The sequence below is a fragment of the Astyanax mexicanus genome, chromosome 14 (genome assembly GCF_023375975.1).
Source record: "Astyanax mexicanus isolate ESR-SI-001 chromosome 14, AstMex3_surface, whole genome shotgun sequence".
In the NCBI taxonomy this organism is placed as follows: domain Eukaryota; kingdom Metazoa; phylum Chordata; class Actinopteri; order Characiformes; family Acestrorhamphidae; genus Astyanax; species Astyanax mexicanus.
Genome location: NC_064421.1, coordinates 31,205,922 through 31,233,277, shown reverse-complemented (window position 1 = coordinate 31,233,277; position 27,356 = coordinate 31,205,922). Strand labels below are relative to the sequence as shown.

Below are 27,356 nucleotides of genomic sequence, written 5' to 3'. Positions count from 1 at the left end.
GATGCTGACCGGAGCGCGCCGAGTTTCAGCGCGAGAGATTTTAGATGCTGACCGGAGCGCGGCCGAGTTTCAGCGCGAGAGATTTTAGATGCTGACCGGAGCGCGGCAGAGTTTCAGCGCGAGAGATTTTAGATGCTGACCGGAGCGCGGCCGAGTTTCAGCGCGAGAGATTTTAGATGCTGACCGGAGCGCGGCCGAGTTTCAGCGCGAGAGATTTTAGATGCTGACCGGAGCGCGGCAGAGTTTCAGCGCGAGAGATTTTAGATGCTGACCGGAGCGCGGCAGAGTTTCAGCGCGAGAGATTTTAGATGCTGACCGGAGCGCGGCAGAGTTTCAGCGCGAGAGATTTTAGATGCTGACCGGAGCGCGGCCGAGTTTCAGCGCGAGAGATTTTAGATGCTGACCAGAGCGCGCCGAGTTTCAGCGCGAGAGATTTTAGATGCTGACCGGAGCGCGCCGAGTTTCAGCGCGAGAGATTTTAGGGGCCGACCGGAGCGCGGCCGAGCCGTGTTTCTGTAAATAATACATATCGATATGACACAAAAATGATATCACCGTTATTGAAACATTTCTTATCGCGATAAATACCGTTATCGAAATATTGTCCAGGCCTAATCTGAAGTCATGAATATAGATAAGCCATAGCTTTTTAAGTGGGGCCAGTAGCATCTAATAGATACATAGTTTATTGATCCTAGAGGGAAATTCTGGACCTCCAGTAGCAGGTATACATAGTACACAGTGTCTTATGTCTCTTGTGCTGACGAAGAACAGTTTAGCTTGGTGTGTTCTGATACTCCAGGCCATGCTTGGGTGTTGTAAGGGGGATCGCCACAGTCCAAAGTTCACCCAAAGAACAAGGCTTTGTATGGGCTTGGCTGTGCCGGGAAGAATTTTGGGCATCTGTGCTGGTTGTTGAGTCACCACCTCCGCCGTATGCGCCTTAGTAGGAGGTAGTGACACATTTTCTGGAGCACTACCAGACTTCTGTAGAAACAACACTCCGAACTGTGTGTTTGTTTTTATTGGTCACTGAATGGTTCAGCCCTGTGGATTTAAAGGAACTGTGGTGCTTTAGCTTTGCATAAGAGGTACAATGGAGCAAACAGTGCAGTTTAGTGCAGTTTAGCCAACCCTGACTTTATACTGCACAGTGAACACTCTTCACAGAAAACAAAAATTCGAGCATTTATTCTAATTCAATGAAACGGTTTCTCCATTATTCTAATTCAATAAAACAACAGTGTCACAGTTAAATGGCCTAAATGGGCCTTTTGGAAAGCTCAGCTGAGCAAATTTTTTTCCAGGTAACGAGTTCTGTGATTAGTCTAACGAGTAGGACAGGTGCGGTGAACACCTGATTTTGCTTTCTGCACAAAAAATGCATTCAAAGAATTTCATGATTGCACTATTTCAAATTATTCTAATTCGTTGACCAGCACCTGTAATGATGTTCATACACGACCAATTACCAGTGTGCAAAGGGCACACTGTACCTCAATACCAAATCTACACTGGACAAAGTGAAGAAAAGTATTGTGGTGCTCATTCTTTCTTTTTTTTTTTTCTTTTTTTTTTTGTTGTATTTCTAGGGTGTTTAAAACGTTTAGCCTACTTTATTGCTTGTGTTGGGCTTTTTGCTGTGAGGATATAATTTTGTTCAGCTAGACCTGTCACAATAATTTTTTTTTTTCTTCAAAGGATTGGAATTGAGTGGAAAAGATCCAGATCACTGATGTATCGTAAATGTAAAAAGTTCACTATAGACTCTGTTGAATGCACATGCTGCGCTCACACTAGCAGCAATTAGTCCCTCATATCACCCAAATAAACCCAGATAAAATCACCCAGATAAAATGGCAATTTAGTCCTTTTTTTTTTTTTAAACAAGTTAATTTATTGGCAGCCAAATCAGGTGGACGGGCATAATAAACAGGATCTTGTTCCACCTTAACATTATCTCTTTAAAACCTTTCCCGCCTCGCACCCCCAATAGTTGACTATCAAGTATCTTTTTTTTTCACACTATAGGGCGCATCTAAAATACTTAAATTTTCCCAGAAATCGTCAGTGCATCTTATAATCCGGTGCACCTTGTGTATGAGTTTTATCAGCCAGGTTGTAAGGAGCAGTAAAGCCACTCTGCTGAAGTACAGCGTTATACAGGAGTTTCAGTTTAGTTTATTAACCTTAGCCACTAACCGTGCTAGCTCTTTGGACATCCATGTGAATCTTATTCCGAAGCAAGCACTTGAATGTCTGAGAAATAAGTTAGCAAGTGATTCCAAGTCTAATAAAATTGACCCACTGGTAGTATATTTAGTCTTTTACAAATGTATGTGTACTGTAATGTAATGTAAGTTTTGATACCAATCTTAAAATTCGGATGTGTTCTTTCATTCTTTTTTTTTTTTTTTTTTTTTCTTTTTGTAGTTTTTTTTTTATATACTATCAAATAAGGACTCTGTATACTCAGCAGATACTCAAAATCAAATGACTCGAACTCTGGAGTACAATCATGTGATCTGGACATCTCTACCTGTGGACAAAACACAAATTCTAACAATGTCATTTATCTTTCTTTCTCCAGCTCCAGCATGAGAAGGCAGAGTTGGAGCAGCATTTGGAGCAGGAGCAGGAGTTTCAGGTTAATAAGCTGATGAAGAAGATCAAGAAGCTGGAGAACGACACCATCTCCAAGCAACTCACCCTAGAACAAGTACGCCTGCCATATTTTTAATAAGTTTTAAGGACATCTGAATCATTGAGTTTACTTTAGCACCGGTACTAGAAAATGTTGTGCATGCTTTTGTATCTAAAAAGAGAATAACACTCTATAGTTATAGTTTATCTGTCTAATTAGAGCTGCATATCAAAATTCAACACTTATGTGCCACCTGCCAAGTTAATTTAATATTACAGTATCTAAAATTAGCCATTACTTAAGCATGCTTGGTTCAAACTCTATATTTGTAACAGATATTACATTATATAATTAGCATGGTTTAATATGCATGTTACGTTACTTGATTAGTCAGCTGTTTCTGGTTTAAGACACATTAAAGACACATTAAATTTTGTTTAGTAATATGTATTTAAACTGCCTGAGCATGAGAAATGATCTACAACCACTGCTCTACTGCTCACCATCCAGACATCTTAAGTTTCAAATTCATGTACACTTGATTCCAGCTTTAAAACTCTGCTGGAAAGAAGATCATCCAGTAGAGCTGTGTTTTTATTTATTTATTTTGTTTTGTTTTGTTAAATTTGCCTCCTGAAGGTTCACCTTCATCCATGAGGAGAATAGAAAAGGATACATGTGTATAAGCATCTGTTTTCCGTTTATACACAGACCTATACATCTATAGCTGTACTGATTTATTACTCTCAATGAACTTAGCTGTGCAGAACTACCATACTGCTAAGTGTTCAGCAGACCTGCCAGCTTTTACTACACATTATTACCTCCTAGTATGCTTGTATGATTCCATGTTGTGAAGTACTCATATCGCTGTCGTGCTGGCTGGTTAGCACGAATGCTAATCCAGCAAGCTACCTTTCAAACCATTCACTACTTTCAATCGCGCTTCATTTTCCTCCGAACTGCTGACACAGTCACTGTGCTGAAGGCTCTTAGGCACTCCCACTCTCTCTCCATGTCTCTTCACCCACACACATGCTTGTGCATGCATGCACACACACAGCGGATTGCACATTTTTTGCATTTGGAATATGCAGCTACACTAGCATTCATTTTCTCCATTAAAGCTCTCAATTAAACTCAGTAACTCATCACTTTACAATATTCTAATGCTACAAGCAAAAACTGCCCTGATACTTTATAATAAAGTTAAATTTCTTATGTACCTAATAGGGGTGTGCCATATCGTATCTTACACGATAATATCGTCAACATTATAATACCCTAAAATATCGTGCCATATCACCCATCCCATTTCCCATTATATATCTACTATAAAAAGATTATATCTGTCCAGTATCATTTATTTTACTGTAATCCTGGATATATGGAGATATATGAAGTGCATTATTATTACTATTATGACATTCTGGATCATTGACTTCTGTTTTAAATCTGATAAAATTCTTGTATTTTTTAATATCTCACTTAGGTGTGTGCAATATTATATTGTATGTTATCATTTTTTTCTTGCAGTATATAGTGTATTTAAAAAAAAATAAAAAATTTACTTTGTCATATCGCCAAGAGTATTGTTCTCAAAAATACCATGAAATATCATGATATTGTTTTAGGGCCATATTGTCCACCCCTAGTACCTAATCGTTTGTAAGTTGCTTTGGATAAAATTTACATCTGCCAAATGTAATGTAATGTAAGAAAAAATCTAGTCTGCCAGATCTAAATCACAGTACACTAAGTTTTATTACTGTGTTCCTCCTGTAAATTGTGATTAAATCAGAATTTTGTGGTGATTAATGCAACTATTTCTGAAGTGAATGACACTATTAGTATCTGATTGCTGGAGTCTGGAGTTGAGCATCACTTTGTGGGTTTTGTGTCTGTGTTTTCAGCTGCGCCGTGAGAAGATCGACTTGGAGAACACTCTAGAACAGGAACAGGAAGCTCTGGTGAACCGACTCTGGAAGCGGATGGACAAACTGGAGGCTGAGAAAAGGTGCTGATCTGTTTAATTTGAGTAATTCTGTTCATATCACCTGTGGTTAGGCAATGGTGAAAATTGTTTTATCACAGTTATATCTGGGACAGTATATATTCTTGTAAGAAACAGTTATCATGATGGGCCTATCTATGAAGATTTCTGTGATAGCACTTCCTCCATCATTTTGGAGTCTTCATAGAAAAGAGCTTATATCCAGACAAAAGTGAAGTGATTCTGTCAGCAAAAGGTATGCAATGGAAAGGCTTATGTTTATGTTGCAGTTGAGATTGAGCCATTTTAGAAAGTATTGTTATAAATTGATTTTAACCTTCCCTATTGGTGAAACGAGCCCTGTGAAATAATTAGCACAGTGCAAAGTGATGTAACTCACTGTATAAAACTTTTAAAACCTTTCAGTGTGAGCATTTTGGTACTACTGGATCTGCTAGGCAGCCTTTGTTCTTTATTTCTTCTTTCTTTTTAAAACGTTCTTGATTTTAGATTTTTTTTGTGCACATTTGTATCTACCTGAAAATTTATTCTTTCACAATTTGAAAGCCAAAAATATGTAATTTTTCCATTGCCATTGTCCTATTTCATCCAGAACTATTTACACAGCTCACAGAGCACCTGCATGATTTTACGCAATTTGATGGTTCCAGACTATTTGTCAGACATCATTCATACTTTATTGTGTGTATTGTTGACTCCTCCCTTCTCTTTTCTAATTGGCAGGATCCTGCAGGAGAAGCTGGACCAGCCTGTGTCTGCTCCGCCTTCTCCACGGGAGGTTTCCATGGAGATTGACTCTCCTGAGAACATGATGCGGCACATTCGCTTTCTGAAGAGCGAGGTGGAGAGGCTGAAACGCAGCCTGCGCACAACAGAGCTACAGCGTGAGCACCACACACACACACACACACACACACACACACACACACACACACACACACACACACACACGATTGTTCCCCATTTTTTCTGCCACTGTTAGGAATCCGTGTTAGTAATGTTAAGCCACCAGGTGGAGCTCTCTACACTGTCATGGCTGTAAGAGATGATGCAATGGTGAAATACAATGGTTCTCAAACTTGTAAAGCAATGTACCAGCCATGATGAAACCAAAATGTTTAATTACCACTAGTGCTGGGCGATTATGACCTAAAAAAAAAAAATCTTAGATTTTTTCACAAAAAATTTAGATTTTCGATTATAATCGTTTTTTCCCCCCTCAGACACTGGATAATACTTCAGAGCTGGGGGTTGTGACTAAAATTGAGAAATAACGCACTAAATAAGTTACAGAAGAAACATTAAATGAGATCATTATTGTTTTCCATAATTAACAGATCCTCACCGTAGAGCGATGACGCTGCAGTTTTTAAAAAAGGTTAAATTAGTTTCTAGCTAAATATATGCTTTATCCCATCAGGTGTTTGTGTCAAAAGTTCTGAAACATTTTCAGTATGAGCTTAGCTCTCAGAGCGGTATATTTAGAAATATTCACACATTAGGGAGGCACTGGTAACCAAGGTAAGCCCTGGGGATAAGGGTGTGACCACCATGGCCCGGCAGTCAGGAGGCACACAGAGACTGGAATTGCGTAACTCAACTCCGTTCTGCCTCAGCCTTCTTCTCACTTGTAGCGCATCTCTCAGTGAAGGCTGAGGCTGAGTCTTTATGCCGGTACGGGGTAGACCCTGTCACATCTTCACACATTATGTAAAAAAAAGTATGTAAAAAAAAAATCGCATTATAGCTGTAATTTGAATTATCAGGAGTATGAGAGAATAGAGAGAGTAGTGAACTGCAGAGTCTGCACAGCTCCTTAAACCATAGGATAATTATTTTGCTGTTATTACTAATACAGAAACTGTTGAGTTTAACAGGGTTCAATTGTTGGACCTATGAAACTGCAAAGAACTGAAGTGCAGCTTTTTACAGGATCTACCAGGTTAAACACATTAAATAAACAAACCTGATGATGTGAAAATTAGAGGTAAAAATGTTTTGGATTTCAGTCATTAATATATTTGTGTATGCATTACCTTTTCGGAGGTCATCTAGTGTAATGTGTTTATTTTTCAGATTTAAGATTTAGATTTTCATTTTATTTTAATGTTCTGCCCCTTCATCCACATTTATTGTTTTTGCTTGGTTTTTCAGACACTGAGAAGAGGGCTCAGTACATTGAGGAAGAGCGGCAAATGCGTGAGGAGAACATGCGTCTGCAGAGGAAGCTGCAGAGAGAGATGGAGAGGAGAGAGGCTCTGTGCAGGCAGCTCAGCGAGAGCGAGAGCAGTCTGGAGATGGATGATGAGAGGTACCAGCGTCCACGAGGGAAACCCATTGTTGTCTCCATTAGGGACAAATATTGCTGAAATTAACCAGCATGACTTGTCTAAACACACTCACGCAAACAATTGCGGGTATAATGTGACTGTACTGTAGGGCTGGGGCGACGCGTCGACATAATCGACGTCATCGATTACAAAAATACATCGATTTGCATAACGTGCGTCGGCGCGTCGTAAACATGGCGGCGCCTGTGGAGAGCATTAGAGGTTAGATCGGGCCCAAAAATTCCAACTGGCTGTTTTCGGGCTGTTTTAATGAGCGAAATATGATCAGAATTATGTTAATTAACACGGTAACATAGAAGCATAGAACTATTATTTAATTAAAATGATTTTTAAGAACAGCTAAACACAGTTCTGCAAGTCAAACGCGGAGGAGTTCACGTGCGAGAGACACAGAGAGAGAGAGAGAGAGAGAGAGAGAGAGAGAGAGAGAGAGAGAGAGATTTGCTTGTTCTGGTGAGAGCTACTCACAGGTGAAGGTTCTCTCTGATCTCCTCGTGCTCATATTCTAGTCCCATTCATAATTCTGCAGCTCCCTCAGTGTTTTCTGATGTATTTTGCGGCTAGCGCGAGCGCTTACAACTGACACCGCGGACCGCGAGGTGCCGCCGCGTTTGTGCCGAATCCGACTCTCTGGTGAATCTGACTCCCGCTTCGCGGACAGAATCGGCACAACACCCCCGCTGTAGAACTGCGGTAGTGAAATATATAAATAAATTATAAAATTATAAATAAATTAGTTTAGTTTCACTTTCAGTTTTCGTTATTTTTTTTTTTAATAAAAATATAATTAAAAAACAGACGCCTACATCTCGGACTATTTTCTGGAGCCCGGGTCGGATTTCAGGTCGGGCCTCGGGTCATGTCGGGTTCGGGCAGAGAATCTAAGCTCTAGAGAGCTTGGACTCCGGAGAGCAATCTCCGGCTACAAAAAAACGCCAGCGGGCATCTAAAGTTTGGGAGCATTTCACGCAAAAGGGCAACAATGTGGTCCTCTGCCATATGTGCAAAAGGAGCACTTGAAGCGCAAACATCCAGGAGCACTATGTCAACAGGGTCACACAGTAAGTTACCGTTTACATCAGGGTCTCCGCGGGTGTCCGTAAAAAGACTTAAGGCTGTCTACCAAAGGTTTTAAACCTGCCACAGGCAGAAATTATACATTTTTGGTTTATATTTGTGCATGGCATTTCGCAGTTTCCAGAAACAGTAGCATTATTCATAAGTTCAGGTGTTTAGCTAAGCTAGCTGCCTTAAGTTATTTTAGCTAGCGCCGTCGGCGCTGCGGTGTCACACCGTTTTCTGTCACCGTCGGAATTTTGTGACCAGTGCTCACGGTTATGAGCGTTCATTGGCAAAACGGAAGCTTTCTATACCTACACCTTACCCTCAGCCCTAAACTGAACCGTTTTGGCCAGTCGGGGTAAACATTAGAAACGAACACGTTTTGAATCGGCCAGTGCACCGGTCTGCTGAGAACTACTTGCCAGTGGTCACAAAATCTAGCGGTCACAGAAAACAGTGCAACACACGGTTGTGGTGTATGGGAGCTTATCCATTTTTAGCGTTATAGATCTAAACAACGTGCTGTACATGTAAGTGATTATAAGTGTGGGGTTTGGTTTAGTAGGCTTGTGTTGTTGTTGTTGTTATTATATATAAATATAGTAATTTATCCTTTGCTTTAAAACGTAAAATAATTATTTAAATATGTTTCTCAATGAATAGATTAGTCGACTAATCGAAAAAAATAATCGTTAGAATAATCGTTTGAAAAATAATCGTTAGGGACAGCCCTACTGTACTGTAATGTTAGAAATTGTGCCCTGAGATTAGCAACAGGTTTATCTGGCAGTTAAAGCTCTGTGTGTGATTGTGTGGGCACGCAAAAAGAGAAATCAGTTGTCAACCTACAAATGCTTCTACATGTTCAGGTTTGAGATGAGGTCTGTCTCTTTGTTTGTAGGTATTTTAATGAGATGTCTGCTCAGGGATTGAGAACTCGCACCGTGTCCAGTCCCATCCCCTACACTCCCTCGCCCTCCTCCAGCCGACCCATCTCCCCAGGTAGGTTGCTGGAATGTCTGCCAGTCTAGCCCCAGGCTCACTGCGTAAACACCAGGGTTTGTACGGTCATTAAAAACCTGGAAAAGTCATGGAATTTCAAAATAGCAATTTCCAGGCCTGGATAAGTTTTGGAAAAATAAAAATACCCAGAAAGTTTTGGAGTCATGGAAATTTGCAATTTACTAATCGTTACTAATCTAATGATGTAGAAAAGTTGATTTAAGTTAACAAATTCATCAGCTCAGAGTTTGGCCTACTGTAATCAATTTTGATTATATTTGTAGTTTTTTTTTTCTTTATTAAAAACTGTATGAACCCTAAAACACTTAAGCTATAATCTCCATATAGCGCATTGCCTCCACATTCTATGGACAGAAGTATTTAGATCAATCAATCAATCAACCTTTATTTTAACTCTGGGAATACATTGAAGGTGACCCAAATTTGCAGTGTTGCTGAGCATTTACAGTATAAAAGAGATTTAAAACATTTAACATCATATAATAGGGACTGAATAGTGTAAAAAAAAAAAAAATGCTAATTTTAAATCAACGTTTCATATAGATTAATAAAATATATATGTAAAAAGAGAAAAAACATAGAAAATTAAAATTTTCATAGAAAAAACAAATTAACAACAATGTAAAACATTTATGAAATATAACAAAGAAAAATTAAATGAAGTAAAGTAATGATAAAATGAATAATAATGAACTTAGAACATAGAAATCAAAATAAAAATATTAGAATTAAAAAAAAAAAAATAGTAGTAGTAAATGAATAAATCAAAATAAATAAAACAAATAAAAAAATCATTAAGGAAAAGATAAACTCAAAAAATCATTTAAAACAATCACAGGCTTTCTAAAGATGATTAGAATCTAAAAAATTAAAATAGTTCAGTGACCCCAGCGAGCTGAGCTTCAACGTTTCCTGTAAAGAATTCCCAGTTTACTGAAATCTGTCAGTACCTGACAGGTAATCCATTCTCTGGAGCAAGTATGATAATTACTGTTATTAAATGAGATTAAAGAAGATAGTGAGGACCAACCAACTCTATCATATGGTGTGCAGTGGTGAGTACTGTAAGGGTCGCCAGTAATAAATCTCGGAGCCAAATGGTGGATTAAACCTGATGGGTTGAGAGCACTGGCGGACGATTAAAAAAAAAAAATTACATCATCATTGTCCAGGATTGCTAGTATGGTTGCCTCCACTATTCTTTTCCTAGTGTATGTAAGTAAACAGGATTTATGAAAAAAGAATCTGAACGTTTGTCTGCATTCAATGGCGAGTTTGTTAATATGGGATTTAAAAAAAAAATATATATATATATTTTTTGATCCAGCCAGATGCCGAGATATTTATATTCGCTGACTCGTTCGATGCTGGACCCATGTTTGTTTGTTTTTTCCACCAATTTAGCGAGGCTGTTTCTCCCACCCATTCAGCTGCTACTTAGCTCTATATCCCCCATCACTGGTGATGCCACAACACAAGGAGGGTTAAGACTAGCACATGCCTCCTCAGACACATGTGAAGTCAGACTCTGCCTCTTTTCCAACTGCTGCTAATGCAACATTGCCGACTAGCATCTGATACATCAGCTCACAGACACCTTGTGCTGATTGACATCATACTAGCGGAAGGAAACAGAAATGTAATTTTTCAGTGTTATTAACACGCTTTTCCATGATAACTGTTAAAGATAGTTCACCCACTTTCCCCATATTTTATCCATCTCTCTGGTTTGTTCTGTTGAGTAAACTGCTTGATTTTTCCCTTTCTGTCTATTCAAATTACAGTGACATCCCCACCTTTTGCATATAAATCGAGAATATTTAGAGTTCAGAGCCAGGCTTCATGCGGACTGTTCTACAGTTTCTAAGAAGTTTCTACAAACTGATCTGTTACCAAGGATAAAATAGTTACTCAGACTGCACCTTTTTACCTGCACCAGAATAAAGGCTAATGCTTACAGGAGGATGGAGCATCTGACGGAACTCTACAATGTTTTCCCTGGAAGTGAAAATATAAAGAAAAGCATTTAATTTTCTCATTAGCTCGTTTCTTAAGGGGTTTAAGGACCTGTTTTCCCCCATCAAGAGTCTTACGCTGAAAAGATTTCTCAGTGGAGAATCACTGTTAAACGTTTTTTTCCGGTTTTCCTCTCAGAACAGCTCGACTCATTAAGCTCTCCAGTAAACCACACAAGTGTTTGTGATTAGAACAAGCTGTGGGAACGGCATGTTATGCTTTAACTTTAGAGTAGTGTTGTGAAGTACAGAATCATGCTAAGGCTGCACGATACTGTAGAAAAACAAAACAAATTGCAATCGTTTTTGTGTGCGATGTTTATTGCAGTTAGGACTGGGACAAAATATTTATATACATTGTATATAACTTATTAAGGTTACTGCTTCATTGCTCCACATGGTGGCGCTATAGTCAAATGAATAGAGTAAACATGCGGAAAAGAATGGTTATTTGTTGTGAATTTCTATGAAACTGACACTAATAAATCAGTAATTCCTGGTGTTTGATTATCTAGGAGCATTTTGTCCTCTTCAGTAACACATGCTGTGAAATATCATCGAGAATTTTCTTGTGATTTATTGATTATCATGGAATATGTATTTTTATTATTATTTTAAAGTTAAATTTTACATCACTGATGATTAAAAAAAAGAAATTCCTTTAAAATTTTAAGTTTCTTTGATTTTACCAAATTGAAAACCTCACAAGCCATCAAACCAGAATTTTGCACCAGGAGTGGCATAAAGTTATTCAAAAGCAGTGTGTAAGACTGATGGAGGAGAACATGCCAAGATGCATTAAAACTGATTTAAAAACGGGGTTATTCTACCAAATATTGATTTCTAAGCTCTTAAAACTTAAATATTACAAATAAACAAGTTTATATTTATTAAGGTCTGAAAGCTCTGCATCATTTTTGTTATTTCAGTCATTTCTGAAATTTTCAGCAAATAAATGCTCCAAATGACAATATTATTATTTGGAATTTGGGAGAAATGTTGTCTGTAGTTTATAGAATAAAACAACAATGTTCATTTTACTCAAACATAAACCTATAAATAACAAAGATTCAGAAACTGAAGTGGTCTCTTAATTTTTTCCAGAGCTGTATGACTGGAAATATTACAATTGACTAACTCCAAAATGCAAAACTGCAGGTGATCAATTTTAAAGAATGTCAAGCAATTTTTACACTTTCATTATGAATTTGAAGTACCGCAGCTGCTTTTAACATTAACCCAACAACTTCTCTCCTGTATGATCTCACAAGAGTTTCTTCAAAACGAGTTCGTCCGTGATTCTGAGGAACATGTTAGTGAGCAGATAACCAGTAAGTAGTAATAGTGACCTAATGACCCCTCTTTTTGCAGGTTTGTCGTACGCCAGTCACACGGTGGGCTTCACGCCTCCAGCCACGCTCAGCCGGGCCCCCCTCCCTCACTACACCCCCCAAGGACTGCACATCCACCCAGGACCCTCCCACGGAGTTCAGGTACGCTTTTAAACTATCTATTTCTGCACACAATGCATTATCCCACTGACACACTGCACATCTACCATGGACCCACCCAGTGTTCATTTACATACACACACACTCTCACCCACTATATCACTGCTGTGTTTTACAGTCACACATGGCAGCTGTTTTAGGATGTTCATTATTAACAGACCCAGTCTTTAGAAAGTAAAAGAAAGCGACACCTTCATTACTGAGCCTTAAAGTAACCCAGCACCTCTCCACTCCCAACCTGAAAGCAATTAGCTAAATGTCAGGTGTGAGGACACACCCCTAACAGACAAGTACACCTCACTCAGAATATTGGCAACCAGTCATCCTTTTTTTCTCTCTTTTGTTCTCTGCTCCACTGAACTTGTGCTATTGATGCGGCAATTTCTAGACTGGGTAGACATATTTCAGAAATGTGATTGGGGGGGCTACCGAGTGAAAATTAAAACAATTAAAAATGTATCTTAGTAGTTTTCTCCCAAGTTTATTAATTTCAGTTTCCCTCCAAGTAGCCCACATTGCTCAATGTCACAATATTAATTTTTGGTTCTGGATATGTTCTTGCAGAAATTATTGCACTAAACAATATCATTGTTATTTTAAGACCTGTAAATGCCACTAATATAATAACATATCGATAAACTTTTTATTAATAATAGTTTGGAAGATCTGTATTTTTTTCCACATACAACAGCCCACAATTTTCCTCCAACATGTAATGGGCACCGTTCAGAATTTTGCACCTTGAACCGGTTGCCATGTTTTCCTTGTAATTCAGCAGGTCTCGCTGCTGGGTGACAAGACCAGTAAATCTAAGCTAAGTAAACAAAACTGTAATTCTTAAAAAAAAAAAAATTTAAAGCACTGGATGTTGTGTTTATTTTGGTGAGTAAAGCATTTCTGTTTATTCACAGTAAGCTTAAATTTCCAGATTTCCCCTAAGGCTGGGTGCAGCAGCATTAGCGGTTAACTGCTAGCGCTGACAAAAGTTAGCAGCTAATGCTGCCCGACAGCGATACACTGAGAAACCCTGAGTGTTCTGGTAAACCAGGGCGATATTAGCTAGTGGTTTGTCCCATGTATCTTTTTTTAAAGCGGTACATGCGCAGGCTTTTGACCAATATACTTGCCTCTAAACGGCAAAAGAGCTTAGCGGAGAGGTTAGCGGAAAATATTAATGCTTCCCCTAGCAGTGCTAGCTGATGCTAGCATCAGGCTACAGGCCGATAATACTCATCTCTGAACAGTTAAGGAGCTAGTGCTTATCGCAGTTAGCAGCTAATGCTAATACTGCTCCAGTAGTGCTAGCCAGGGTTAGCAGCAGGCTAATGCTAATACTGTTGGAGAACTAAACTGAAACTCTTGTATAATGCTGTACTTTAGTGGAGTGGCATAGGATGTATGTTAAACACAATGGAAGATATTGCTTATTTAGCAATTTAGGTCATGTCCATTGTACAATAAGTCGATAATGTAATTATCATGACAGGCACTCTTTCTCTACTAATTCTACCATTAGTAGAGAACATTAACTGCCAATTCTAATGTGTCAGAGTGATTGATTCAGCCACGAATAGACTGATGGTTGCCAGGGATCAAATTGACAAACTCCAGAAGTTGTGCCCCATTTTTTTCTTTGGTTGTTCTCACTCTGTTCTGTTGCTCTGCGAGTTTGGTGCATTTGAAGCTGCTTTTAAGCCCAGGAGTGGTCCACTTATATTGGTAGTCTAGGGTCCTTTCCAGGTGGATTCTGGTGCAGTTCACGGTTGTGTTTCTTCGTTACTGACCCATAAAAACAAGCTCATCATTAGAATCACTCCGTCTGCTTCCACTGCTGCTGACTCAATTCCCTGAACAGGATTGCAAGTGTGAGCACCTCAAACTTTCACCGCCACAGAGTGGGAGCTGGAGTGATTTGACTCCTTCAAGCTGCTCTGAAAGAAGCTGGATTAGAGCGGAACTGGTTGCTACAGGGACTGAGTGGTTGCCGAGAGATGTTTGTTTTGGCAACTGAAGGTTCGGGTCCTTTGATATTCTGTAGTGCATTGGGCACTATCCATTCACACGGATAAATCCAGAACAACAGAGGGGCTGGCCTCTCTTGTATACACGCATACCTATCTATACACATGCTGTCTTCACCAGTGATCTGTTTACCTGAACAAACTCTGTGCAGTTATAATCTGTTATTCATTCCAAACTTCCAGGTTGTTCTGTCTGAGTGTGTGATCCGGGCTTGTATGCAGATTTTTGATCGGACACATGATTTCGTAGATAACCGATGGAAACCAGCACACACTGTTCTGGATGTACTATTTCAGGACTATCTCTCCAAAAAAAAATTCTGTAATTTTGACTCACGCTCGTCTTTCCTCCAATTAACTACCGTTCATTTTTACTTATGTTCAAGCCTAAGGCCCAATCCCATTTCTCTTTTGTAGCCCTACCTCTTGTTTATGACATGTAAACCTTCCCCTTGGAGCAGAGCTACATCCTCCACCTATAAATTTGAACAACCCTTCAAGCACCCGGTACAGATAAAGCTATAGAAGTGGAGCTCAAAACAAACTCATCCAAAACCTCGTTTTTTTTTATTTATTTTTTTTATTTATTTTTAATTTTTATTAAAACAATGGTATCAAAACGTACCATTTTAGCATTTTATAGCTATAGCAGTGAAGCGCAGCAACCAAGCTGCTGCTGGTTAACTAGTTAACTTTAGGGCTTTATCGTATGTGTTCAAAAAGGTGGCAGGTTGTGCAGCAATGACCTTAAATGCCGCAGCCTAGCTACTGAGATGCTTTTTATGCTTGTTCTGAATAAAATGGCCATAAACAATGAGACTACACATGAAACATTACTCCCAGTAATTCCCAAACATTTTCAACAGCATCTAGCATCTGCTTCAACAACGGCACATTTTGCCCCTGCTATTTTCTACTTTGGACCAAAACTAGATAGTTGTGAAAGCAACTGGGATGTGCCGATCACTTTTATTTATTTATTTTTTTTTTTTTCTGCTCTCATTTGATTTTGAGAATCAGTCGGTACCTAGTCCCGATATTTTGGCAATGCCGCTAAATAAAAATGTCACACAACAGCGATTCTGTGAGGATTCATTTTAAAGATCAAAATTAATTTATTTTAAATTTAGATTTAGACTGCATATATTGTAGCGGCATATATAGATTTATATATATGATTTTTTTTTCCCCAATTTTCTCCCAATTTGGCTATCCAATTTTCCCCACCCCTTTGTTTATAGTCTCCATCACCAGTGGCACCTGCGACACTTGGAGGATGTGGACAAGCACACGCCTCCTCCGACACACCTGAAGTCAATCGCCCCTTTTTTTTGAGCTGCTGCTGATGAATCATTGCCTGATCAGCCAGCGCTTGGAGGAAAGCACAGCAACTCTGTTCAGATACATCCACTCACAGACGCCTCGTGCCGCACGGCACCACCTTTAGGCGTGATGGGGAGAGAGCGCCATCTACCCACCCGGAGGGAACAGGGCCAATTGTGCTCCCTCTGGGCGCTGACAGCTGATGGCAAAGCTGCATGAGCGGGAGTTTAAACCTGCAACCTTCCGCTCATAGTGGCAGTGCATTAGACCGCTGGACCACTCGGCACCCCCTTTCGTTTTTTTTTGAAAGAGAAAATGTCTTAAGTGAAGTCATGGAGTTACAACGTACCGTTACATTTTTGTTGAAACAGTGATCCGGATCTTTCCCTCCCAATTCCGATTCTTTAAAAATGATGTGCACACTCCCGATCACATGATAGAATCTGGGACATCCCTGATGAGCACCCTTCAAAACATGTTGGCAAATGAGATCCTCGGTTCTTAATTTGACTGTCAGTTGTCCATTCTTTCTGGTTTTAAATATGATACAGTTCAAAAACATTTTGTAGACATTAGTATGATGATGATGGATTTTTGTTTGTTCATTCTCTTTCTCTCCATCCAGAGGCCGTCCCCCAGGAGAAGCAACAGCCCGGACAAGTTCAAGCGCCCCACGCCCCCTCCCTCTCCAAACACACACTCCGGGGCACAGCAGCACCCTCCCCCGCCGCCCCCTCCTCCAGCACAGCCGGGGCTACAGTCCGGCCCCTCCCAGCACTCCGTCCAGCCTTAATGCATGCGCCGCGAAAACCACCACACGCTAGGCTAGGCTACAAACCACCAACTACCAGCCCATCCTCCACTGGGCCACTGCTAAAGCGGGCGAGAGCGGGGCGGCTTCGGACGGACTGGACGAGAGACAACTTGGACTGTGAGGTTTTAGCGGAAGAGAGTTGAGTCGGCCGGTGGCCAACGTCTTGATTTGGGCTCAAACGCACTGTTTAAAACTCAGAGCGCGATCGAGTCACGTGATTTGCTTTAGAATGGAAGAGATGCTTTGTGGGAAGCATTTAGATGATTTAAATTTTTGGGGGGTTCTTTTTTTATTTTATTTTATTTTGTTTATTTTGGAGCTGTCTGGCGCTTCCCAACCCTGCTCCCTCTGGGTGCTAAAATGTTAGCAGAGTGAATTTTGCACCAAACTAACCAATTTATTCCCATTTAAACCAGGTATAAACACGCCTGCATCTGTATCCTGGTGTTTACTGAATTAAACAGAAAACTTACAGAAAATAGAAATGTAACTGGTGTAAATACAACCCAAGACCCATTTACAGGAGGAAGCTGAGCTCCAGAAGGAGTAATAGGAGCTGGGAAGTGCTCTCTAAAGCACAGCTGATGTGGGAGAGCCTAAAGCAGGTTGATTTTGTTTCTTTGTTCTTTAGGTTATTGTAAAACCCATACGAGGCTGTGAAACGCAGTGTGTAGAGAAGGTAAAGGCAGGACAGTAACGGCAAAAAACTTCGACAGCACTTGTTGCCACTTTTGCATGTGTGTATAAAGAGTGCAGTGTGAGTGTGTGTGAGTGAATTGGTGTTGGTGGAAGTTGCTCTTTTAAGCTGATCTGAGATCGGGTTTTGATCTTGCTCTTGTAACTGTTAAAGATTTCAACCAAACAGTGCTAACAACAGAGTTTGCTTACGGTTCTCTGTAAAAAAAAGAAAAGAAAAAAAAAAAGAAAAGAAATGGCCTGTAGAGATGGAGTTGGAATCGGTTCATTCAAAACTACACAGTATGATCACTGCTGCTGTGAATACTGCTAATACTATAGTATATTAAACACCTGTCAATTGTTTTAATTCAAAGTAATCTGCTCATTTACTTTGATTACACAAATATCTTAATCAAAGCACCCAGAGAGAAACCCTTCTGGCACTGTGATTGGCTACAATCATTAGCATTATGTAGCTTCCAGACCTCAAATAATGCAAAGAAAACAAGTTCATATTCATGAAGTTTTAAGAGTTCAGAAATCAATATTTGGTGGAATAACCCTGGTTTTTAATCACAGTTTTCATGCATCTTGGCATGTTCTCCTCCACCAGTCTTACCCACTGCTTTTGAATAGATTTATGCATATCCTGTTGCAAAAATTCAAGCAGTTCAGCTTGGTTTGATGGCTTGTGATCATCTATCTTCTTCTTGATTATATTCCAGAGTTTTTTCAAATACTGGCCTAAAGAATTTGAATAATTGGGTGTTTGTTTATTAAATTGGCTTTGTCTGCAAACAAATAAGCTTAAAGCATGCAGCACATTTTATCAGCAAATGGCTTTTTTTTTTTTTTTTGCTCATAAAATATCTTGAGGGAAGCCCTCGTTCAGGGTAGCTGAGTACTACATTAGATGGAGAAAAAAAAAATAAGATGTTGATAAATAGTGTTTATTGAAATACAATCCAAAAGTATCAATTTAAACATTTTAAAGAAAGCAGACTGCATAATAAAAAGTAAATAATATGATAAAATCCGGTGTCATTGACGTAAATGGTAAAAACCGGTAAATAAATAAATTTGTTTTAAAATCAAACAGAGGCACAAATGGCACAAACAAAACCTAAACTGGGTAATGACAATATAAAATAGGAAAGGTTAAAATATGGGTGTCAACTTTTTATTAACCAACAACTGCTATGCTATTGGAGATAGTGCTGCCATGGAGTCACCATTAATTTGATCTGATCTTAAATTTAAGATATTAGTTTAAATTTCACTTAAATTGCCCACTCACCACTATGAACACAAATAGGCCGGTCACGATTACACTTTTTATGAGCAACATATCGTCCCAGAAATGATTGTGATAAACAATATTAGTCATTATTAGACCATTAAACTGATTATAACTGATTATACTCTTTTAAAAACAACATTTTAATTAATCATAGTTTGGGAAGTATATACACTACTGGAATACTTTTACTGTTATATATGTGAACAAATGTACAAATAAACACAATAGACGATATTGCGATGATTAATTATGATTAACATGCATTTTTTGTACGATAAGTCAATAATTTGATTATCGTGACAGCCCTAAATACAAATATAAATTTTTAACAAATTATGGTATATATTTTACAATAAGTGAGTATATTAAGTAAGATTTCTGGTGCTCTTTCGAAAGCTTTTTACACCTGGTTGCTTCCTGTCTCTAGTATCTGGATTGTCACTGATCAGGTTTGAACCACTTCAGTAAGACAGATTTTTGTGTGCAAATTCTCCTTTTTCGGTTGCACTGAAAGGAGGAGCTTCGTCTGTGTTTACTCTGCTAGAGTTTGTCTCAGATACCTCTTAGTTTACCTCCTGCAGTGGTTTGAGTGATCTGATTTGTTTGATCTGTGTAAAAGTGTTTCTGGGTGCGTTTACACTTGCTAGATTTTTAAGTGGTTTGGTCTTAATCCAGATGTAATCCTGATACTCGTGATGCATATGAAGTGATCAAGTGTGAACAGGATCGGAGGGAGATTAGGGTGGCAAATCCAGGTCCAGAAAGTGGACCTCTAAAATCCTGGGCTGGATTTTTACATTTCGGACCTGGATTTGCCAATATTTCTCAAAAACCAATGTTAGTTTCTTCAAGCAGACTGAAACTGTGTCTTTGAATGCTGCTTCTCTACGCTCTACAGTACAGTGAATACAATACAGAATATACCATTGTTCCAGTTAGCATTATTTTGTTAGCCATGTTAGCATTGTTTGTTTGGCAGTGTTTGGTTGAAGTTCCTAATCCAGCACATTTTTAGTCTTAGTGTCTATCTAAAAGAAAGCAAAATGAGGACTGCTCTATAATAATATTTCTTGATAATAATATGTAGTTTTGGACACCCTTGGCCTTAAGCCTTGAGGAACTTTCCAGCAATCTATCTGCTGTATCTATTGTATAAAATACAGTTAAATACAGTTTACAGTACAGTGCAGTACTTTAACCAAATTGTATGATCAGGTTTTAAAGCATTGTTGCATTATCGTCCAGTTCTTTTAACTGGAACTATTTCCAAATCCTTCTCAAGGTTATTTTGGGGTATATAAAACAAGAAGCACTGAAACTGCAGTGCTTCCTCAATTAGGATTATAGAAAAAGAAAAGTTGCTTAGAACATCTAATAAAGTTCCTCACAGGCAGTCCAGACCTTTAAAACAGTCTTGAGAGGTCAAACCAGGTCTCAGATCTGCAGGCATGGGCCGCTCCTCCATGGCTCCTCTCTGTCCACCCCCATCGTAAGGCTCTGGAGAAGAACAGAGGGAAGAATGAGGAAGACTAAGCAAATGCCCACAACTTAACTGTCACTGTCATTAAAATAAAACAATACCAACAGTACCAACAGCAGCAGGTGAGATACAAGGTACTGTTGAACAAAATTAACCTTGATACGATTAAAAGCTTGTACAAAACCTCTGCCTTCCTGTGTATCTTTATTTACCACTTGTGTAGTTTGTGCACTCGCTGATGCAAATAATTGAATTAAGGTTCCAGTTACTTCCACGGCCACAGGTGTATAAAACCAAGCACCGAGGCATGCAATCTGATGGGTGAGTCTGGGTTTGGCTTTTGCCAGGAGAATGGTACTTGTCTTATGGCATTGTGCCAAGTGTAAAGTTTGGTAGGGGGGGGGGGGGGGGGATTATGGTATTGTCCCTTTAGTTCCAGGTAAAGAACCTTTTTTTTCCCCCATTCATTTCAAGAGATTTTTAGCAAAAACAGATTTCCTGTGGTTTCTGGCAGTTCATACTATCCAACATTTGTATGGATACAATCTAGATAGGTCAAAGACTGGGTTTGGGCTGGCAGTCTGAACAAAACCTAGCATGCTAGCTACTTTTAGTTAGTGCTACTTAGATATTTGACTGCCCAGGTACTAAATACTTTTAAAGTGCTACCTAAATAATGTTAAACTGCTTGAGACCTTTGAATGCTAGCTTGATACAAACTGCCTGAGTGTGATATATATATACAGGTCTAGGGAAAAAAAATCAGTTTCTCTGATTTAAATATATGTATGGTTTGAGTAAAATGAACATTGTGGTTTTATTCTATAAACTGCTGCTGACATTTCTCTCGAATTCCAAAAAATTGTTTTTTTATTTAGAGCATTTATTTGCAGAAAATCAGTGCTTTCAAACCTTAAATAATGCAAAGAAAATAAGTTCATATTCATTAAGAAACAACAAAAATACTAAGGTTTTATCTAAGGAAGAGTTTAGAATCAATAATTGGTAGAATAACTCAGATTTTTAATCACAGATTTCAAGTGTCCCGGCATGCTCTCCACCAGTCTTTCACACTGCTTTTGGGTGACCTTTTGCCATTCCTGTTGCAAAAATTCAAACTGTTCAGCTTTGTTTGATGGCTTGTGACCATGTGTCTTCTTCTTGATTACATTCCAGAGGTTTTCAATGGGGTTTAGGGCTGGAGATTGTGCTGGCTATGACAATGTCTTGATCTGGTGGTCCTTTATTCACACCTTAATTCATCTAGCTGTATGGAATTGAGCGTTGTCCTCCTGGAAAAAATGCATGCAGCTTGATTCATGCATCATTGCCAGACTTGCTGAAGCTTCCCCAGATCATCACTGATCCTCCTCCAGATTTCACAGTGGGAGCAAGACACTTAGGCTTGTACACCTCTGCAGGTCTCTGTCTAACCGCTAGACAACCAGGTGTTGAGTAAAGCTGAAATTGGGACTCATCAGAGGAAATTATCTTACTATTATACTATAATCCAATTCTTATGATATTTTGCAAACTTTAGCCTGGCTCTTCTTTTCTTCTTTTTCACACAGTTGAGTCCTGTGTCTTAAGAGATTGTTCTGAACTGTTCTTTCCATGCTTTCCATGCATTCTTTTTATAGGTCACTTGATGTCATCCTGCGGTTGCTGACTGACATTCAAATAAGTTGACGGTCAATCTTCTGACCTGAACCCCATTAAAAAAAAACCTATGAATGTAATCATGTAAGATGTAAGTTGGATGGTCACAAGCCATCAGATAAAGCTGAACTGCTTGAATGTATGTGCCAGGAGCGAAATAATGTCACCCAAAAGCAGTGGGTGAATATCCCTCCTAGATTTTCTACACTTAGCTGTAAATGTTTTTTTTTTTAAAGTAGAAGCGTTTAGCAACCACAGCAACTTGGACATGAATTGTCCAACCATGTAAAGGTTCTGGCATTACTTAACAGCACAAAAACAGCACCAGGAGTTTCATAGCATTGGTTTCTTTGTTAAGCTGCTGCATAAAGCATTACATTACCAAGCACAATGCCATGCATTTGATGTTGTGGTGTAAAGCACACTGCCACTGTACACTGGAAAAGTGGACATGTTCTCTGTTGAGTGATAAATCAGGTAACTTTATCTGGCAATCTGATAGCGAAGTCTGTGTTTCGAGAACTGCACCATGCCAGATGTAATGTTTGGTGGAGGGGGGATAATGCTACAGGTTTTTTTTTTTGTTTTTTTTCAGGGTTTAGCTTAGGCCCTTTAGTCCCAGTGAAGGGGAATGCCAATAATCATAATGCCTCAATGTGCCGAACCATTTTAGATAATTGTAGGCTTTCAACTTTGTGGAAACAGTATGGGAAAGGCCCTATTTACTTCCAGCATGACTATATTTATGTTTTAATGCTCAATGGATGAACATGACTGGCCCACACAGCCTTTCCAGAAGAGTGAAAGCTGTTTCTCAAATCAGATCGGTTACGAAATGACTGACGGCACAGTATATCTGTCAGATGTTCTGTAGTTTTTAGCTGTTCGGTCTATCAACAATCTATCTGGATACAAAGGGGGACCAGATCTACTTTAATGCTTTTGGATTTAGAATAGGATGCTCCTGTAGATGTAATGTCTAGGTATCCCTGTACTGAGACACTTGTATTGTCTGCTGAGAACTAAACTGTAAATCACCTCCACGGATCTCTAAAAAAAACTCAGTGATATTCGGTCAAAGTGTCTCCCCTCTCAAACACACACACTTTCTCTCTCTCCCAAGGCAGTGTATTAATCTCCTCTTGAGGTATTTGAGTTTAGGCAGTTCGGGGAAAGGCTATCCGGCCGCTGCTGGTCCCACCTGGTTCTGGCCGGCTCAGATCCGTCCTGACCGGTGTACAGTATTTGACCACCCAGCCCAGCGCTCTAATGTGATGGGGAGTGTGTGTGTGTGTTTAAGAGAACTTTGAGAAAGATAGACGTGGAGACATTCTAAGAAAATGTGAATGCTGTGTGTGTGTGTGTGTGTGTGTGGTAATCTCTGGGTTTTCACAGGCTAGAACCTGACACTGATGAGAAAATCTCGAAGGGATGAAAAAAACAGAGAAGGAGAGACTGACCATAGCCATGCTGGGGTTGTGATTGACATGTTTGTGTGTGTGTGTGTGTGTGTGTGTGCGTGTGTGTGTCCATCCCTGGTGCTGCTGGGAAAAGCTTGAGTTTTCAAATGGATGAAAGGACACTTCATCACTTAGTTTAAAAATGTTTTTTTTTTTCACACAGTCAGAACTGGTTAAGAATCAAAACTGGGACATTCCAGGATTTTGGTACATATCAGGGATGGTCACTTCTGAAAATGTGATCTTCAATTTGATCATTTTTAGTCATATATTTATTAAATACAGGTAATAGACTATCAAAAAGTTTGATTCGTCAAGCTCAGGTATCAAAGCAGTTTTTAAAATTAGATTATGCAATATATTTGGTAACTTACAGTAACAGGGTTGCGAGTAACAGGGTTGCAAATCTAGGCTAAGTTGTGGTTTACCCCAGGAACAGATGCTAACTGTAAAATTTAGCTATGTATACAAGATCAAGGACGAACATGGTTATATATGTATATAAAGTAATTTTTGACTCATTATTAGTCTTACAATATGAGTAACAGGGTCGCGTTCACTGAGTGACACACACAACTTGGACAAACATATTTGGGAAAAAAAACCTTGAAAATTGTTAGAGTACATGGTCTTGGTCTTGCCATGTGGGCAGAAAATGTCCTTGTGATGTCACTTCCTTTGTGCCAGTAGTCAAATATTTTTAACTCTTTCTCTGCCAGGTAAAATACCTTATGGTAACAGGGTTGCGCGCATGTTGTGGGACTTAATAGCAACTTAATAGCATAAAAACTGTAACATGCAAAACAATGTAGACCAAAGAAGGTGCTTTCATAAGTAAAGGAGATGCATATCAACAATATACAAGAGGAAGTCATTTATTTAGAGCTTATTTTAATTGTTAAATTAGCCAAATGTGTGGGACAAGAAAAAACGGGCATTTTTTAAAGTGGTCCAAAAGTATTTGGTCTTTTGAATAGTATCTAAGGAGCTTATTTTTCCACCAAATTTTACAGTTTGTCTTATAACAAGTACATTTTTCACAAAAAACAGTCATTTTGGATATGTACATTTGAAATTTAAGTGGTGGGACAGGAAATGTACTAAAATCCTGGAATGTCCCAACTGTTTAAAATGAAGATTGAACTCAGTATGAGTTCTAACATAAAGACTGTCCCTAGCATAGCATCAGTGTCACCAAAGACTGCAGTGGTCTTGTACATAACCAAGGGTCATCTTGGGTCATAGATGGAAAATTGCTTTAATAATTTTTTCCCCTCTCATGGTCAACTGGTCGTCTTGCTATAGTTTTATCATTTTTTAACAATTAAATCAATCTCCCCGGTAATTATCCCAGATTTTAAACAAGAGGGCTGTTTATATTGTAATAATCAGACTATTCGAGCATACCTGGCCAACAACAATCAACCTACAGTCACGTGTTTCATTGTTTGTGCTTTCTTGAGAAATTAGAGGGTTCTAACAAATTGTGCCACACTTAAACAAGTACTTTGTCAAAGCTAGATCATGACATAAAACCTGAAATTCTGAAGATCTGTCCTCTCATCTTTATCGTGTGAATACAAACTCAAATGTTTCAGTGCTGGGCAAGAAAAAAAACAACAACAACAAAAAAAGAACTAAACCCACTGTGATCATTGTCTAATACTGGCAGCTAGGCCTCTGTGCCAACCCATGTGGAGCATCTCCATTGCCCTCTTGGCTCCAGACAGAAAGTCGTCTGAGAAACAGGATGAGGAATCTTCAGAAATGGCCGCTCTTCAGCCAACGGAACCCATGGTTTGAACTGTTGCTTTCTTCATACAGCCATTTAAACTGCTGGCACGACCTAAATCGTTAGCTTAGCAACCTGGATGACTTCCCAAAGCCTGCTGTCATAATCCACATGTGAGTCTGCAGACAGAACGGGTCATCTGAGGTCTCCACTCTGACTTTTATCCAGCATTCCTCACCCTTCATCTGCCCTCCCTGATATACATCCAACCAACAGACTCCACCAAGGTGTTAAAATCAGTAGAATCACGACAGTTCTGGCTCTGTAATCTCAGAATTACGTGCTACAAACACTTGCTGAAATTAATCCCTGTTATTGTTCCAAAAGTTTAGCCTGATCTGATACACTTGTTGGCCAATAGTTTCCTGGCCGCACATTGAACTTTGTGTGATGCAGTTTTACAAGCACACCGAGATCTGGTCTGGAGAAAATCAGCCATAACATTAAACAACTGACATGTAAAGTGAATAATAGTGATTGTGTTTAAATACAGTACATGTTTGTAATCGGATTACTGCAGTTAATTTGTCATTAAAACAGTTACCAGATCAGAGTAAGGTGTAAAAATCTGATCAAGAAATCCATTGAAGAAAAAAAAAATAATTTTGTTGATTTAAAGAAGAACTTTGGTGTGAAATGGACTTTGGGTGTATTAAATTGCGATAAAAAAGACGTACCTTTGTTGAATAGCCCACCTCTGTTATCCTGCAGCTTTCTGAGATCCAGTATTTTGTGCACTTTGCTCAAACCGGCTTTTAGAATTAATGAGACAGGGCATGATAAATCACTTTTTCCACCGTTATCTAGCTTCAAAGTAGCTCCATAGTTCATTGTCAGAACCCAGAGAGCCCTGCTATTTAAACCGAGGCATTTAGAACTTTAGAACTGCACAAGAAGTTTATTAAAAGCCACTGTTTACATCCCATAGCATAGGGAAATCTCTGGGCGCCTCCATCTTAAATTTAAGTCACAATCAGTCAAACGTCGAGCTTGATCAAATAGGTAGGATAGTTGGGCAGATTGTAAAATAAATTCCTTGGAAATGCATGAATTCCAGCTGTTACTGAAAATATCTGGTTACTGTCGATATTAGAATGCAATAAATCAACAAAAAATTACATAAACATTGCGCAAAAGGTTTTACTATAAGTTGGTTGACTTATTGTGGCTTAAATCTAAGATGGCGGCGTGCGGAGATTTACCTACACTATGGGATGTAAACAGTGGCTTTTAAAAAACTTCAATTTTAAAGTTTTAAAAGCCTTGTTTTAAATGTCAGGGCTCTTCGGATTCTACCTATGAAGTGTGGAGCTACATTTAGCCTGGATAACTGTGGAAAAAGCCCCATATAATTTATTCTAAAAGCCTGTTTGGGAAAAGTGCACAAAATACTGGATTTTAGAAAGCTGCAGGAGAGCAGAGGTGGGCAATTTAACAAAAGTAAGTACTTTTTATCACGTTCTATTACACGCAAAGTCCATTTCACACCTAAGTTCTCCTTTAAACTTGAGTTTATAAGTCATCAGCCTTTTAATTCAAAGGTTTAAAGGTTAATGAAGTGGAAATTTGGAATGAGTTATAAATTATTGCTACATCAATTTTAAGTTTGCTCGTTTGCCGATAACTGGACACTGAATGTCCCATATTCACTTTAAAAGATGCACTCAAGTACCTGTAACTGAATCAGCTGTGTTAGTTCAATAATACACAGTAAGAAAAGGGTGTAAGTCCTCCCCCCCTTACTCACAATCAGTGTGTAGTTGCTTCCCTCAGACTACCTTATTCTATCTTATTCAGTTGTATTTTATGAAGTAGTTGGCTCCCTGAACTGTATAAAAACTGATTGTCATATTTAACATACTCAACATTTCACTCAAAAAAAAAAATTATCATATTTATTAGATATTTGCCTAATCACAGTTATTTGGGCTAGTCATGACTATTTGCACCAACTACAATGATCTCTGCTATCAAATTTTACATTTATTACTTTATATTTTTTACAAATCCAACACAACCCAACAGGTGAAAGTATTTTTAGAGCCTTGAAAGAAGATACTGGATCTCAGAAGATACTGTTCCTCCTGCACACAAGAAGAAGTTGTTGGGTAATTAATTACAGAACAGGTGAACCAAAACCTCTAACCAGGCTGTACCACAAAGCAGATGATGTGGGCTGATGTTAAATTGACGCAGTACCTGCATGCAG

The 27,356-nt window shown here is 38.9% G+C and overlaps 1 protein-coding gene across 1 annotated transcript in view; it reads left to right on the top strand.

The window, feature by feature from the left end:
- Positions 1-20,419, top strand: part of ccdc6a (coiled-coil domain containing 6a) — a 29,129-nt gene extending 8,710 nt beyond the window's left edge. Inside the window, exons 3-9 of the mRNA XM_022672758.2 lie at positions 2,591-2,719; positions 4,558-4,661; positions 5,382-5,542; positions 6,813-6,969; positions 8,973-9,073; positions 12,481-12,602; positions 16,590-20,419. Coding sequence (XP_022528479.1) covers positions 2,591-2,719; positions 4,558-4,661; positions 5,382-5,542; positions 6,813-6,969; positions 8,973-9,073; positions 12,481-12,602; positions 16,590-16,757 — 942 coding nt within the window. The 3' untranslated portion in view covers positions 16,758-20,419. The remainder of the gene's footprint in view (positions 1-2,590; positions 2,720-4,557; positions 4,662-5,381; positions 5,543-6,812; positions 6,970-8,972; positions 9,074-12,480; positions 12,603-16,589) is intronic.
- Positions 20,420-27,356: the final 6,937 nt, after the last annotated feature.